The sequence below is a fragment of the Penicillium macrosclerotiorum genome (assembly GCF_028827735.1).
Source record: "Penicillium macrosclerotiorum strain IBT 26536 chromosome Unknown utg000007l_segment0_segment0, whole genome shotgun sequence".
NCBI classification, from domain to species: domain Eukaryota; kingdom Fungi; phylum Ascomycota; class Eurotiomycetes; order Eurotiales; family Aspergillaceae; genus Penicillium; species Penicillium macrosclerotiorum.
In genome coordinates, this window is record NW_026643086.1 from 2,001,068 (window position 1) to 2,014,040 (window position 12,973).

At 50.6% G+C, this 12,973-nt stretch overlaps 6 protein-coding genes across 6 annotated transcripts; 3 read left to right on the forward strand and 3 right to left on the reverse strand.

Annotated features, from left to right (window-relative positions):
- Positions 1-289: 289 nt before the first annotated feature.
- On the forward strand, positions 290-2,771 carry admB (uncharacterized protein; the record flags this gene model as incomplete). Its single annotated transcript, XM_057079268.1, has 2 exons — positions 290-356; positions 463-2,771. The coding sequence occupies 2 exons, from the start codon at positions 290-292 to the stop codon at positions 2,769-2,771; spliced, it is 2,376 nt and encodes a 791-aa protein (XP_056931938.1).
- Positions 2,772-3,305: 534 nt separating this feature from the next.
- Positions 3,306-4,481, reverse strand: cdc31 (putative cell division control protein Cdc31; the record flags this gene model as incomplete). The annotated part of the gene is made up of 1 exon (XM_057079269.1): positions 3,306-4,481. The coding sequence occupies one exon, from the start codon at positions 4,479-4,481 to the stop codon at positions 3,306-3,308; it is 1,176 nt and encodes a 391-aa protein (XP_056931939.1).
- Positions 4,482-5,100: 619 nt separating this feature from the next.
- On the reverse strand, positions 5,101-6,528 carry N7462_007552 (uncharacterized protein; the record flags this gene model as incomplete). Its single annotated transcript, XM_057079270.1, has 1 exon — positions 5,101-6,528. One exon carries the CDS (start codon positions 6,526-6,528, stop codon positions 5,101-5,103), a length of 1,428 nt encoding a protein of 475 aa, XP_056931940.1.
- Positions 6,529-6,953: 425 nt separating this feature from the next.
- Positions 6,954-8,582, reverse strand: N7462_007553 (ssDNA-dependent ATPase MGS1; the record flags this gene model as incomplete). The annotated part of the gene is made up of 1 exon (XM_057079271.1): positions 6,954-8,582. One exon carries the CDS (start codon positions 8,580-8,582, stop codon positions 6,954-6,956), a length of 1,629 nt encoding a protein of 542 aa, XP_056931941.1.
- Positions 8,583-9,793: 1,211 nt separating this feature from the next.
- N7462_007554 (alpha-amylase) lies at positions 9,794-10,213 on the forward strand (the record flags this gene model as incomplete). The annotated part of the gene is made up of 1 exon (XM_057079272.1): positions 9,794-10,213. The coding sequence occupies one exon, from the start codon at positions 9,794-9,796 to the stop codon at positions 10,211-10,213; it is 420 nt and encodes a 139-aa protein (XP_056931942.1).
- A 747-nt stretch (positions 10,214-10,960) lies between these two features.
- N7462_007555 (kynurenine--oxoglutarate transaminase) lies at positions 10,961-12,862 on the forward strand (the record flags this gene model as incomplete). The annotated part of the gene is made up of 9 exons (XM_057079273.1): positions 10,961-11,157; positions 11,219-11,287; positions 11,363-11,447; positions 11,503-11,608; positions 11,663-11,735; positions 11,802-11,955; positions 12,012-12,025; positions 12,087-12,510; positions 12,575-12,862. 9 exons carry the CDS (start codon positions 10,961-10,963, stop codon positions 12,860-12,862), a joined length of 1,410 nt encoding a protein of 469 aa, XP_056931943.1.
- Positions 12,863-12,973: the final 111 nt, after the last annotated feature.

Consider the following 12,973-nt stretch of genomic DNA (forward strand, 5'->3'; position numbering starts at 1 on the left):
GCTTTTTGCTTCTTCGTCTCTTCGTCTCTTCGTCTCTTCGTTGCTTCGGTCGTCCCGTGAATCAGTGGTACCCTGACTGGGGCCCTGCCGATCCCGATATCTCCGACGGGTGGACCCTTGCGATCCCTGAGGCTGCTTCCCCATGGTTGCAACTGGGTTTGTTGCCTGTCGGTAGACCCTTGGACCCCGTTCCTGATCGTTGTTTTTTTTTTACCCTTTCTTTCCCTTTCGTCGCCTCGGTGTCTCCCTCTTTTCTTCACCCCTCCTTGTTTCTCGCTAGTCTCGGGCAATGAGGTTCACCTCGAGCGTCCTGCCCTTCATTGCGGCCGTGTCGGCGTTTTTCCCGCAGATCCAAGGTACGTGTGTCTCTCTGCCCGCAATGCCGCGATGCCACCAGGGCAACCTACCCACCACCGCACATGCCGGATTGACTGACTTGCCCTGGTGTTCCCTCTTGTCTAGCGCGATCTCAAGCGCAAGCAGCCATTCGCCAGGTCACACCTATTGAGAACGCCATCATCCGCACGCCATCTCACCAAATCAGTCACCTGGACCATTTTGACCTCACATTCGAATTGCGTCGTCATGACAAGCGGATAAAGCTTGAGCTCGAGCCAAACCCTGATATTCTCGCCGACGATGCATATGTGCAGTATGTTGGCACTGACGGACAGTGGCACGGCGAGCCAATCCACCGACATGAACATAAAGTCTTCCGTGGTCGAGCTCTGGTCGGTTCGGGCAAGGGGAGATGGACTCCGACAGGCTGGGCTCGAATCACAGTCACCCGCGATGGTCCAGAACCGCTCTTCGAGGGCGCCTTCAGCATTGGCGAGAATAAACACCATATCGAGCTGCAGTCCACCTATTTGGTCAAGAAACGGCCAATGGACACGGACATCGAGCACCGTAGCAACGATTACATGATTGTCTATCGGGACACGGATATGCTTCGATATGGCCCTACCGAATTGAAAAGATCCCTCTCAGACCCGTCAGGCTGCACCGCCCAGCTGCTCGACTACAATTCCAACCTGACCAATGCACTCTTCCCCACTAGTTTCGAGCAAGCGGGTAACCGCTGGGGAGTCGCCTCGCTGAATTCTCTGTTTGGTCTGACCAGGCGCCAAAGTGATGATCTAGGCGGAGTGTCAGGCAACACCGCCGGTGTGAACCTGAAATCAACTATTGGCGATACCTCCGGGTGTCCCAAGACCAAGAAGGTGGCGCTGATCGGCGTGGCCACGGATTGTGAAATGACCAGCTATTTCAAGTCGAATTCCACGCCCAAGGATGCAGCCAAGGATTTTGTCATTAATCTGGTCAACACCGCATCGACCGTCTATGAAGATTCTTTCAATATTTCGATTGGCCTGCGGAATCTCACGGTCAACGATGTCTCGTGTCCCACCACTGCTACAGCGGCTACCCCGTGGAATATTGGCTGTGCGGGCGGCAATATTACCTGGCGACTGAATGAATTCTCCAAGTGGCGTGCTGACAACGCCGATAGCAATGCCTACTGGACCCTCATGACCGGATGTCCTACTGGCTCCGAGGTTGGAATCTCGTGGCTGGGTCGGCTCTGTCACTCTGATTTGGTCAGCTCTGGCTCTAGCTCCGTGACGGGTGCCAACGTCGTCGTCGGCAACCAAGGCTCAACTTGGCAAATCTTCGCCCACGAGTCAGGCCATACCTTTGGGGCTGTCCACGATTGCGACACAGAGACCTGCAAGGAGAATCTAGAAGAATCCTCTCAGTGCTGCCCCCTCACTTCGTCAACTTGCAATGCCAATGCCCAATATATCATGAACCCGTATGCCGAGTCCACCATGACGAATTTCTCCGAGTGTACCGTCGGTAATATCTGTTCCGCTATCGGCCGCAATAGCATCAAGTCGACTTGCCTCTCTGATAACCGGGGCGTCGTGACTATTAGCGGCAGCACGTGTGGCAACGGTATCGTAGAGACTGGCGAGGACTGTGACTGTGGCGGCGAACAGGGCTGTGATGATAATGCCTGTTGTGACGCGACGACCTGCAAGTTTAAGAATAATGCTGTCTGCGATGATTCCAACGACAGTTGTTGCAGCAGTTGCCAGTACACCTCGGCGGGCACCGTATGCCGCGCAAGCACGAGCGTCTGTGATATAGCCGAGACATGTACTGGCAACTCCAGCACCTGCCCAGACGACCAGTACAAGGATGATGGCTCTTCCTGTGGCTCCTCCGGCCAGGGCTTGACTTGCGCCAGCGGCCAATGCACCAGCCGCGACTATCAGTGTCGAAGTGTAATGGGTACCCTGGTCAACAGCAACAACACCTGGGCCTGTGAAAACACCGTCGACCCCTCGTGCAGTCTCGTCTGCGCTGCACCCGCCGGTGTCACCAAATACCCCGCTGGCACCTGCATCGGATTGAACCAGAATTACCTTGACGGCACACCCTGTGATTCCGGCGGCAAATGCTACAGCGGACAGTGCAAGGGCTCATCCGTCGGGGGCTGGGTCCGAGATCATAAGAAGCTCGTTATCGGCGTCTGTGTCGGCGTTGGCAGTCTCATCGTGCTGGCTTTGCTGTACTGCCTCATCAGTCGGTGTCGTATGGCTAATGCCAGACGCCGAATCGCCAAGGCACCTCCACCAGCCATGGGTCGCTTTGCTGGACCCCCGCGAGGACCGCCTCCAGGACCGCCGCGCGGCCCTCCGATGGGTTGGTACGGCCAGCCTAATGCGTATCCGAATGTGCCCCCGCCTCCTCGTTATGCCTGATGACCCTTTTTAATTGACCTTTTCAATTTTTATTTTCTTCTTGCTCTTGCATTTTCCCACTGATTCCGCGGGTTTTTATACGCTATTTAAGGCTTTATCATGATATCTGCATTGCGCCAAGTCTGGATTTGGAGGAGGGCTGGGGTTTGCTTGGGCTGAATGGCGTTCATTTTTTGATCGATGTATTGGATCTTCTTTCGATTTTTGCGACACAAGCGTTCCAAGATGCTCGAGGGGTTTTCATATTCTCGAAGATATTGCCTGGTGCAATGGCTTGTTTTTCCTGCATAGTATACGTTGGACTGTTTACTCTTAATGTCGCGCGTCGGCTTACGAAATGAATCTAAGTGGATGCGGCTGTCGAATTGTTCCTAGAGACCATCGATGACGAATGGTCCAGAAATAACACATTTAGTTCATATTTTGATATACTCGGGGGTCTTCTCACAATACGATATCTTATCTTCACATTCAGTTAAAGAGAGAGAGCTGAGTAGTCTCAAAAAAAATTGATATGGAAAGAAAATTTTCAAACTACAAAAATAGACAAAACACCGTGGAAATACCAAACAAGAACCAGTCGGCCAAAAACCAATGAGAGTAAAAAAGCACCAGAGCCCAACACCGTAAAAACCCCCATGCAGCAAGAGCACAGCCGTCCATACGAACGTCCTCCCTCGTCACACACATTCTCCTTCTCTTTCTTTCCCCTTTCACTGCCAACAAATCCCCACACAAAGCTTCCCTCGTCACCCCCCCAGCTCCCTCCAGATCAAACTCCTCAATCATCGCCCTCAACTCCTCCTCCTCCAGCCCTGTCTCGCCCAACTCCCGCGCTACACGCCGCAAATCCTCCAGATCAATGAACCCCTTACCACCCTCGTCGAACAGCTCGAACGCGCGCAGGATCTCGTCGCGCGGGTCACGCTCGAGGATCTTCAACGCCGTCACGGCTTGGAACGATGACAACGGCATGAGCAGGTTAGACGGGTGGTGCGGGTTTGCGCCGGCATTGCCCTTCGGCGCTTGCGGGGGATTGGCGTGGCCTTGTTGCTGCTGGACTTGGGGGCGTGGGACGCCGTAGGTTGTAAGGAGGGAGATGAGTTCTTGTTTGGCGAGAGTGAAGCCGAGGGCGCGGAAGGCGACGCGGAGTTCGTGGTAGTCGAGGTGGCGGTCGCGGTCGAGGTCGAAGAGAGTGAACTGTGGGAAGAGATGAGCAGTGAGATTAGCTTGGTCTTTCTTCCTTTCTCGTGCTTTGGTTCTGTGCTTATTGTTTGCAAATGGGGATTGGTGGGGGGCGCAGTGTGGGTTTTGCCGGGGACCATGAGCGTCTTCCTTCAGAGCGTAGATGATGACTTTGCGATGCAAGGGACTCGGCGTAGAGTAGAAATGAGGGAGCGGGAGATTAGGGGCTGGGGGGTTTTCAATCCTTACAGCTTCGTTGATCTCTTCTCGCTGCTCTTCGGTTAACCGACTGAGCGGATTCGTATCCTGTGCTGGGCCGTGCGATTGCGCAGCGGTCGGGACCACTGGGGCCTGCTGTGATTGCTTGGGACCTTCGGCGCCGCCAAATTCAGGAGCAGTAGCCCCCAGGCCGCGATGGCGAGAGAATGATGAGGCGCTGAATGGCATGGCGTTCGCGTTGGCGGAGCGATCTGGAAGTTTGGTGCCGGCGTACGAGCGCGACGCGAAGGGTTGGCCCGAGGCCATGGCGGCAGTGGTTGGATTCGTTTAAGCTTGAATCGAAGGAGATTATGTCAATCGCGGGGATGATCGAAGGGATTAGTCTGCGACAGAGGGCGTGTGTGGAGCTTTCGAGGTGTTTGGCGGTGGAGAGGAATTCTGAGACGCGCGTGGGACGCGGGAGGCCACCGCTTGGTTGATGCGGCGCTTTGGCTTGGCGTAGATGGGGAAGAAACATGGAGCCAAACTATGGATTCTCTATTTTAGTCATAGCAACTAACACAAAAGACTACAGAAGAATACAGGGAACTAGCTTGTTCTCAATTTGGATTTTATTGAAGGTGTTCTAGCGAAAGTAGGCTTGAATCAGAGCCAAATAGAAAATGAAAAGAGCGACGCCTAACTACCAGCCATGAACAGGAACTCCATCAACAGAGGAGTCGAAGAACACTGTACGCCTGGATCCGGGAATTTGCCATTTATACCAACCTCGCAACATGCATGAACAAAAAAAAAGCCACGGCAGGAAAGGGTCGTAAGGTTCAGACAGGAAAAGAGAGGGAAAGCAATGGTCAATCGTTGTCGACGCAAGATATGAATCGCCAACACGCAGGAGACAGACATGCATCGATAGCGCACTATCATCCTACAAAGCCCCGATGAGGCCATGCGTTTGTTCGACATATGTATCGTCAATAGAGGTCGTGTAGCCCCAGCTCCAAGACTCAGGTCGCATAGGGTCGAAAGCCTCGTCCAGCAAATCGAATCCAATCGCCGCTGGATTTGATGGCAGTGGCACTATTCTCGAGCTGTCGATCGATGAGCCCGCTTCGCCTGGTTGAGCCATGTCAGCCACGGCTGATTCCAAATTAACAGGCTGGGCCATATGTGGCTCAAAGTTGAGCAAACTGGAGGTTTCATTTGCGTGGACCGACTCCATGATATAAAGGAACTGGTTGGAAAGCAGATCATCGCCATGAGACATCGGGACATCCACAGACTGTCTCGTGGGAGTCAGGTGAAAGACCAAGTTGAAGCAAATAGATGGCGGCAAAGGAGGAATTTCTTCCTTCATAACCTTCTTGGCGGATTCTTTGCTACGGGCCCGCTTGCGGGGGGAGACGGCTTTCAAAATAGACCACAGCGTAGCACGAACAGCCTGAAGGTTCTCATTGAGGGAAGAAAAAAGATGTTTGATTGGAGATGTCGTCTGCAGATCCAATAATGCACAGACGACACGGTAATAAAGGGCATTTGCGACCCAGACAGGGCTTAGGCTGTTTGCCGTCTGCGGTTGATACTTCCCATTGTAATAACAGTCATGTGTGTCCTTTCGTCTCAAGGCTTCGCATAATTGATCTGAGAACTCCCGAGCAAGACTGGCTATGTTCTGGAAGCATACGGTCAAGATCGAGAACATGACTAGCCGTCCCGCATCAGCTTCGGCTGTATGCAAATAGAGTCGGGATTTTGCCAGAGAGCTTGCGGTAAAGAACATGGTAGCGATCCTGATGGCATCATGAATAAGAGCGTGACCCGGATATTGACTTCCGAGTCTTACGAGTGAAATGCAACCGACGGAGTTGCTCGCATGAGATATGAATTGATCGATGCTATACTTGTTGCTGTCACTCAAGTCTTTGTCGCCGCTAGCAATCTCCAAGGCACATGTATGAACTTCATCTGCAACACGAATATCGATCGTAGCATGCAATACGTCCGCCCTTTGGAAGGCTTGGCGACGGATCCGTTGCAGTGTATCGACAGCTTCGTTGAAAGATTGACACGGGCCATCAGCCTGATCAGAGCTCTGGGAAAATGACACAGGCTCAGGAAAGTAAAGTTGCTCAGGGTGTCGAATGCATTCGCGTTTATTTTGGACGCATGAAGGGCAAGATCGAATAGGCCCACACTTCTTCTTGCTCCGGTAGCACCACAGACAGGCTCCCCCAAATTCCTTTAACTCGCGGATGCATTTTTTCTGAGTCTCAAGTTCCGCTTTGGATCGATGCCTCCTTTCACGAAAGGTCAGTGGATTTTGTGGATCCTCAATCACAAATTTATTGAGAAACATGGTGGAGTGATCCGATATTCGAATGAGTGACCAGAAACAAGTGACGAGAAACAATAGTGAGACAAAGTGACTTGAGCACAAGTACCATATCAGAATAGTTCGAACAGCAGTAAAACTTGAGCTCTAGACCAACAGCCCATCGGCGATGCAGGAACGACCCTATAGCTTATGTAACCAGGCATGCTTCATCATGCTGGCAGTAGACTCTCGAGAGTTTTGCGGAGCCGGTGCCCGAAAAGGGAAAGTGTCACTCTCAAAGAGCTTAATTTCAGAGCGGCAGCAGTTGGTAGCTGCGCTCGATGCCGTCATGGCTGGGGATTAGGCAATGATGTATTGCTTTGATGTAAGTCGCCTGACAGCCCAAGGTGATCAGCCCCATATTTGGTTTGGAGGCGCATAAACTGCGTGCAGCTTGGATTGTCCATTCAAGACCCCGTTTGGCGCTTGACAGCACTGAGCAAGTCAGGGTCTCGCTGTTTTCCCAGATCCAAATCCTCCAAGAAGGTACGCCCCATGAGCTGCTCCGGTAAGTAATCTTGTTCCACTCTACCATCGACATAGTTCGGATTGTATTTGTACTCTTTCCCATATCCTAACTCCTTCATGAGTTTTGTCGGGGCGTTCCGCAGGTGGATCGGAATGGGTAACCCGGCAACGCCTGGTTCATTTAATGCTGCATTGACATTGTTCAGCCCTCGATAAGACCTTGTACTCTTCTTCGACAACGCCATGGCCACAGTGGCATGGGCTAGATTGATGCGTGCTTCTGGCAGACCTATCTTCTCCACGGCTGAATGTGTCGATACGGCGAGAGTCAACATGGTATTGTCGGCAAGACCGATATCTTCAGAGGCCACAACGATCAGCCTACGGGCAATATAGAGTGGATCTTCTCCAGACTGAATCATGCGTGCTAGGTAATACAATGCCGCATCCGGATCACTGCCTCTGATCGATTTGTGAAAAGCTGATATCGTATCGTAGTGTTGATCACCAGCGCGATCATAGACCAAAGTTTTGGTCAAAGACCGCTTCAGATCTTCAAGAGTCATGCCAGGTCTCTTGGATAGGTCCATAGCAAGCTCCAACAGGTTGAGAGAGGTTCGGGCATCGCCATCAGCGAATCTGGCCAAATACTGGATCAGCTCGTCATCCACCAATTTTGACGGTGAATAGTTCGGTCCTTCTATTCTGAGCGCACGTTCAAGAATAGAGCTTATGTCCTCATCTGTAAGCTTTGCCAGCGTAAATGTCCTGCATCGAGAAAGCAAAGCGTTTTGAACCTTAAAGGATGGATTCTCCGTCGTTGCGCCAATGAGCGTGACTTGTCCACTCTCCACGGGTCCCAGAAATACATCTTGCTGTGACTTGGAGAATCGATGAATTTCGTCACAAAAGATGATTGTCTTTCTCCCAGTAAGACCGAGCTCACTCCGAGCTTCGGAGAAGATCTTCTTACATTCGGCAACCCCCGAGCTCGTACTGTTGATCTCGACGAATCGACTTCCAACCATTGACGCGATGACTCGTGCTATCGTCGTCTTCCCGGTGCCCGCGCTTCCCCACAAGATCATGCTCGGGACCCGGTCTTGTTCAATCAGCCCGCGAAGAATACCATGCTCGCCGACAAGTTCTTGGCCACAGACTTCTTCCAGGGTCTTAGGTCGCATCCGCTCTGCTAGTGGAGCTGCTTTGTGAAAAGCATTGACCTTGGGACGCTTTGCCTGTGGTTCCACTACTTCCCCATTTGGTTGCTTTGGCCCAGATTGTTCCCGAGAGGGCGGAGTATCTTGCACGAATGACCTCTTGCCATTGACAGGCCGGGGTGTAGATAAACCGGTTCGAGACGGCGATTCTTTTGTGATATTTGACTGGCTTTGGGCCTTGCGCGCGGAGGCTGGTTGGAATATGCTCGCGATGGGCCCTTTTTGAGATGCTGATAGTTCGCTCGGGGATGAGGATGGGTCTTCGATGAAGCTTTGACAACCAGAGTCAATATGGTCGTTTATTTTTAGCTGAGGAACGGTTTTGTCACAGATTGGACAGGAAACCATGGTGATTCTTTTTTAACAGGAGAGTGGGAACCCCTAGCACGCCCATCATCAAAGGCGTAGCTGGGCAGTTGCGGAGACGCGTCGAACGCGATGGTCGCTTAGTAATGTGTTACAGTGGCCTGAGGTTCAATGTGAGGCTAGTACTAAGTGGTGCCTGGAAAATTATCATTTATTTATCACCACCATGATCGCTTTGGGGATCTTGTTCCTGTGTCCCAGCGATTTAAAAAATTTGGCTTTCTTGTCTCTAGAGGACGCCATATGTAGGGGCTTCTTAGTTTGGCCTGGTTAATGAGTTCAAATGACTCGTGAGGCTGTAAAGTATGTGCCACATCGACCAATACCATGATAATAACAGCTGCTGCATCTTCAGCACCATCCTCATAATCTCACTACTCGGCCAGCTCGGAAGCAGCAGCCAAAATGCGCATAGTCGTGGCTACAGCCTGCATCATTGTTGCTGGTCTGGGTGCGTATTTTGCCCGGAAATTGAGACCATGATCACAGCCTGAGGAGACCACATCAGATTTCGCTGTGCCCTTTCAGCGTCCAAAATACCTAAGCGATCTGGGTAATAATCAGACTGACGATGAATTGTATGGTTTATCTCCGGCGTCGGAGTTGGAAGCCGATCTAGAGAGGTGATAGGAGGCACGACCGATTCTGGCTTATAAATTCCTCAAATTGTATGTACTATGATTTCCTTGCCAATTACAGATACTGTAATTGAGATCTGTACAATTTATCCTTTAATAATTATCTTTCGAATTCCAGTTTGACCGCTGAAGCTGTGGATGGGCCTAACATTCTTCCGCGGTGGTCTCAACACTAGAGGATTCCTATTTAAAGCTTGTATAGAGGAGCAAAGCCAAATATGGGAAAGCCCAAGAAAGGAAGAAATTAATTCCCTTCACTCTCGAAGAATGGGATAGAGGAAGTCAGTATAACTTGCCAAGACTTGAGAGTTCCGAGGGCTGTATTTTAGTGCACTGTAGTATGACGACTTTGAGTGGCATTCCGTTTATGCTCGCAGGCCAAGAGATGGGCATGGCAAATCTTGCAAAGAACTATGGGGTAAATACGTTTATTGATGTGGAAGGAAGAAATTATTACAATGCAATTTTGAAAGCTGGAAGTGGCGATATTGACAAAATGGACGACGTCCTTCGGGAGCTACAACTGAAGTCGAGAGATCATGGACTGTCAATGCAATGGGACAGTTCTCAAAATTTGGCTTCACCATCCCGAGCGCCAAGCCATGGATGACTATAAACAAGGACTACACTGAGTGGAACGTTGCTAATAAGCTCGATGATTCTGAGAGCATCTTGAATTACTGGAAGGAGATGCTTGCATTGCGAAAACAATACTCGGATCTTTTCGTCTACGGATCTTACACTTCTCTGGAAGAGTCTAGGTCAGGTGAAATGGTTCTAGAATACGAGCACGAGTACAACCAGGCACATCAAACCGCAGCTGTGCTATTGAATCTCTCCGATCAAATGCAGACGGTCTCCATGGAGAAGTATCAGGGCTACTCCATTTTGATTACGAACCAGAGAAATGTTGGTCGCACACAAGGCCAATTTGAGCTGCAGCCATATGGTGCTGTGGTATTTTTGAAAGCATAGACAACTGATCAATTCCTTTTATCTTCAACCGAATTCAAATACCTATATATCATAGCTTCATACAGGAGTTCCCCACTTCGGTCCGAAGTATCCTCCTCGCAATAGTCCAAGCTTGCTATTTCAGAATCCAAACATCCTATATAAAGGAGGAAGCTTAAATCCATGACTCCATCTGTGCCATTCTACTTTCAAAGCACTAGCTGTGGAGAGCGACCTCAGCTGCTGCGCTCCGTTTAGTCAGATACTTAGTTTTCCTTGTGGGTTGTGACAGACTCAGACAAGACGGAACTGATTGCTAAGTATTGCTAATGAAATCTCTGACATAGACCATTAGGCTGTTAACGGACTTCCAAATACCTTTCAAACCCCACCAAGAAGCCCTCGTCTGTCAAATATTAAGCAAGTATCTTGCTATCCCGGTGGCTCACGCGTTCCGCCTGCCTATTTGGGTGATGCGATGCGGGCACTTTTCGTCACTGAACAAGCTCGCTTGAGTAACTTGAGATAAGAAACCTACGGCGTTCCATTGGCCATACTTTGTAGAATATAGAAAAGGTTGATGCGAGGGCAACCAATGATATAGAAACGGGCACCTTTACCTAAATCTATACTAGAGTTTGGGGGTCACCATGCGCGCCCAGGAATGCCCGAGATCGGAACACTAAGCACGCCATTCGCGAGCCTTAGATAACTCGGCCTCCGCAATGAAACCCAGGGACCTAAGACTTCCTCCGCACTTCCCCCCTCATGACGGTTTGTCGTGCTCCTGTCATCTCCACCCTCGTCCGATTCAAGCTCTGCGCTTTTCGACTCCGTGTGCCCCTCATTTCTCCGGTCCAACCCCGCCTTTCTGGTATCGGCGCAAGAACAATGTCAGCAACAGCTGCGCGACCCGACCCTTTCAAACCGGCAAGGAGAGTTGCTGGTCAACGACAAGACGTTTGGTGCGGCGCGAATCCACAAATGGAGAATTTGCCGAGATACGCTTCTAATCCGGGAGTGTAGGTCTATTGTCAATGAGGCGGCCGCTGCTTCACCGGTTCAGCCGATCGTGAACATGGGCCAAGGCTTCTTGTGAGAAAATACCCTCCGAAATACTTGTGACAACAACGATGGGCCTTCCACTGATGCCGAAACTGTTATATATAGTGGCTATAACCCTCCGAAGTTCGCGATCGACGCTGCAAAGGACGCCTTGGACCGAGTAGAGTGCAACCAATACTCCCCCACCAAGGTAGACTCGACTACGCCCAAATACATACCATCAACTCATAGCTGACTGTGACTAGGGCCGCCCTCGTCTTAAGAAAGCCATTGCTGATGCATACTCGCCGTTCTTCGGTCGGACTTTGAATCCAGAAACCGAGGTGTCGATCACCACTGGAGCCAATGAAGGTAAGATTAGACTCCAGGTGCAGCGAATCTTGGTGTAGACTAAACAGCAACCAGGCATGCTCAGTGCCTTCATGGGCTTCATTGAGCCCGGTGACGAGGTCATTATCTTTGAGCCTTTCTTTGACCAGTAGGTTCTCCACCATAAGAACATCTCGACTCCTAGGAGCAGCATATTGACTAGTTCAAACAAAAGGTACATTAGTAATATCGAGATGCCTGGTGGCACGATCCGATATGTTCCCTTGCACCCTCCCAAGGACGGCGCGACCCGAACCTCTCCTGCTTCGGAGTGGACCATTGATTTCGAGGAGCTCGAAAACACCATCAACTCCAAGACTAAGATGATTGTAAGTCTCTCTTCCACGCTCTTTCCATATATATCTCATCTAATTTGTCTTCTCAGGTCTTGAACTCGCCGTAAGCTTGTTTTCTAACTCAAAAGCCGGTTCGTGCTGCCGACAACTAACTCGTATTCTAGCCATAACCCTGTTGGCAAGGTCTTCTCTCGAGAAGAGCTTGAGCGGATTGGAGATCTTTGTGTCAAGCACAACCTTATTATTCTGTCTGATGAAGTCTATGACCGTCTCTTCTATGTTCCCTTCACCCGCATTGCTACCTTGTCCCCCGAGCTATACGAGCGCACCCTGACTGTGGGCTCTGCGGGCAAGGCCTTCTATGCCACTGGCTGGCGTGTCGGCTATCTCATTGGTCCCGAGCATTTAATCAAGTATGTGGCGGGTGCTCATACTCGTATTTGTTACAGCAGTGTCTCTCCGCTCCAGGAGGCAGCGGCCGTTGCTTTTGAGCAGGCCGATAAGGTCGGATTCTGGGATGAGAGCCGGAACGAAATGCAGCAAAAGATGAAGCTTTTCTGCGAGGTATTCGATGAACTTGGAATCCCGGTATGTGTGTCATTTTTGTTGTGGATTCCTCCTTGAGGACCTGCTCTGACGATTACTTTAACAGTATTCTGAGCCCGAGGGTGGTTACTTCGTGCTTGCCAACTTTGCCTCAGTCAAGCTCCCTGTGGACTACCCATTCCCTGCGCATGTGGCCTCCCGTCCTCGAGATTTCAAACTTTGCTGGTTCCTCATCCACGAAGTTGGCGTAGCGGCTATTCCCCCTACTGAGTTCTACACCGACGTCAATGCCCACATTGCCGAGGATTATCTTCGCTTTGCGGTCTGCAAGAATGATGATGTTCTTGAGACTGCCAAGGACAGACTACGGGGATTGAGGAAGTATATCACCTAGTGAAAATGGTGGATGTCTGGACATTGTACCTTACCATAGAGTTACCTGATATAAAAGGTAGGATATTTTGCTAGATGAAAGACTCATACAAGCGTCCAATTAAATGATTGA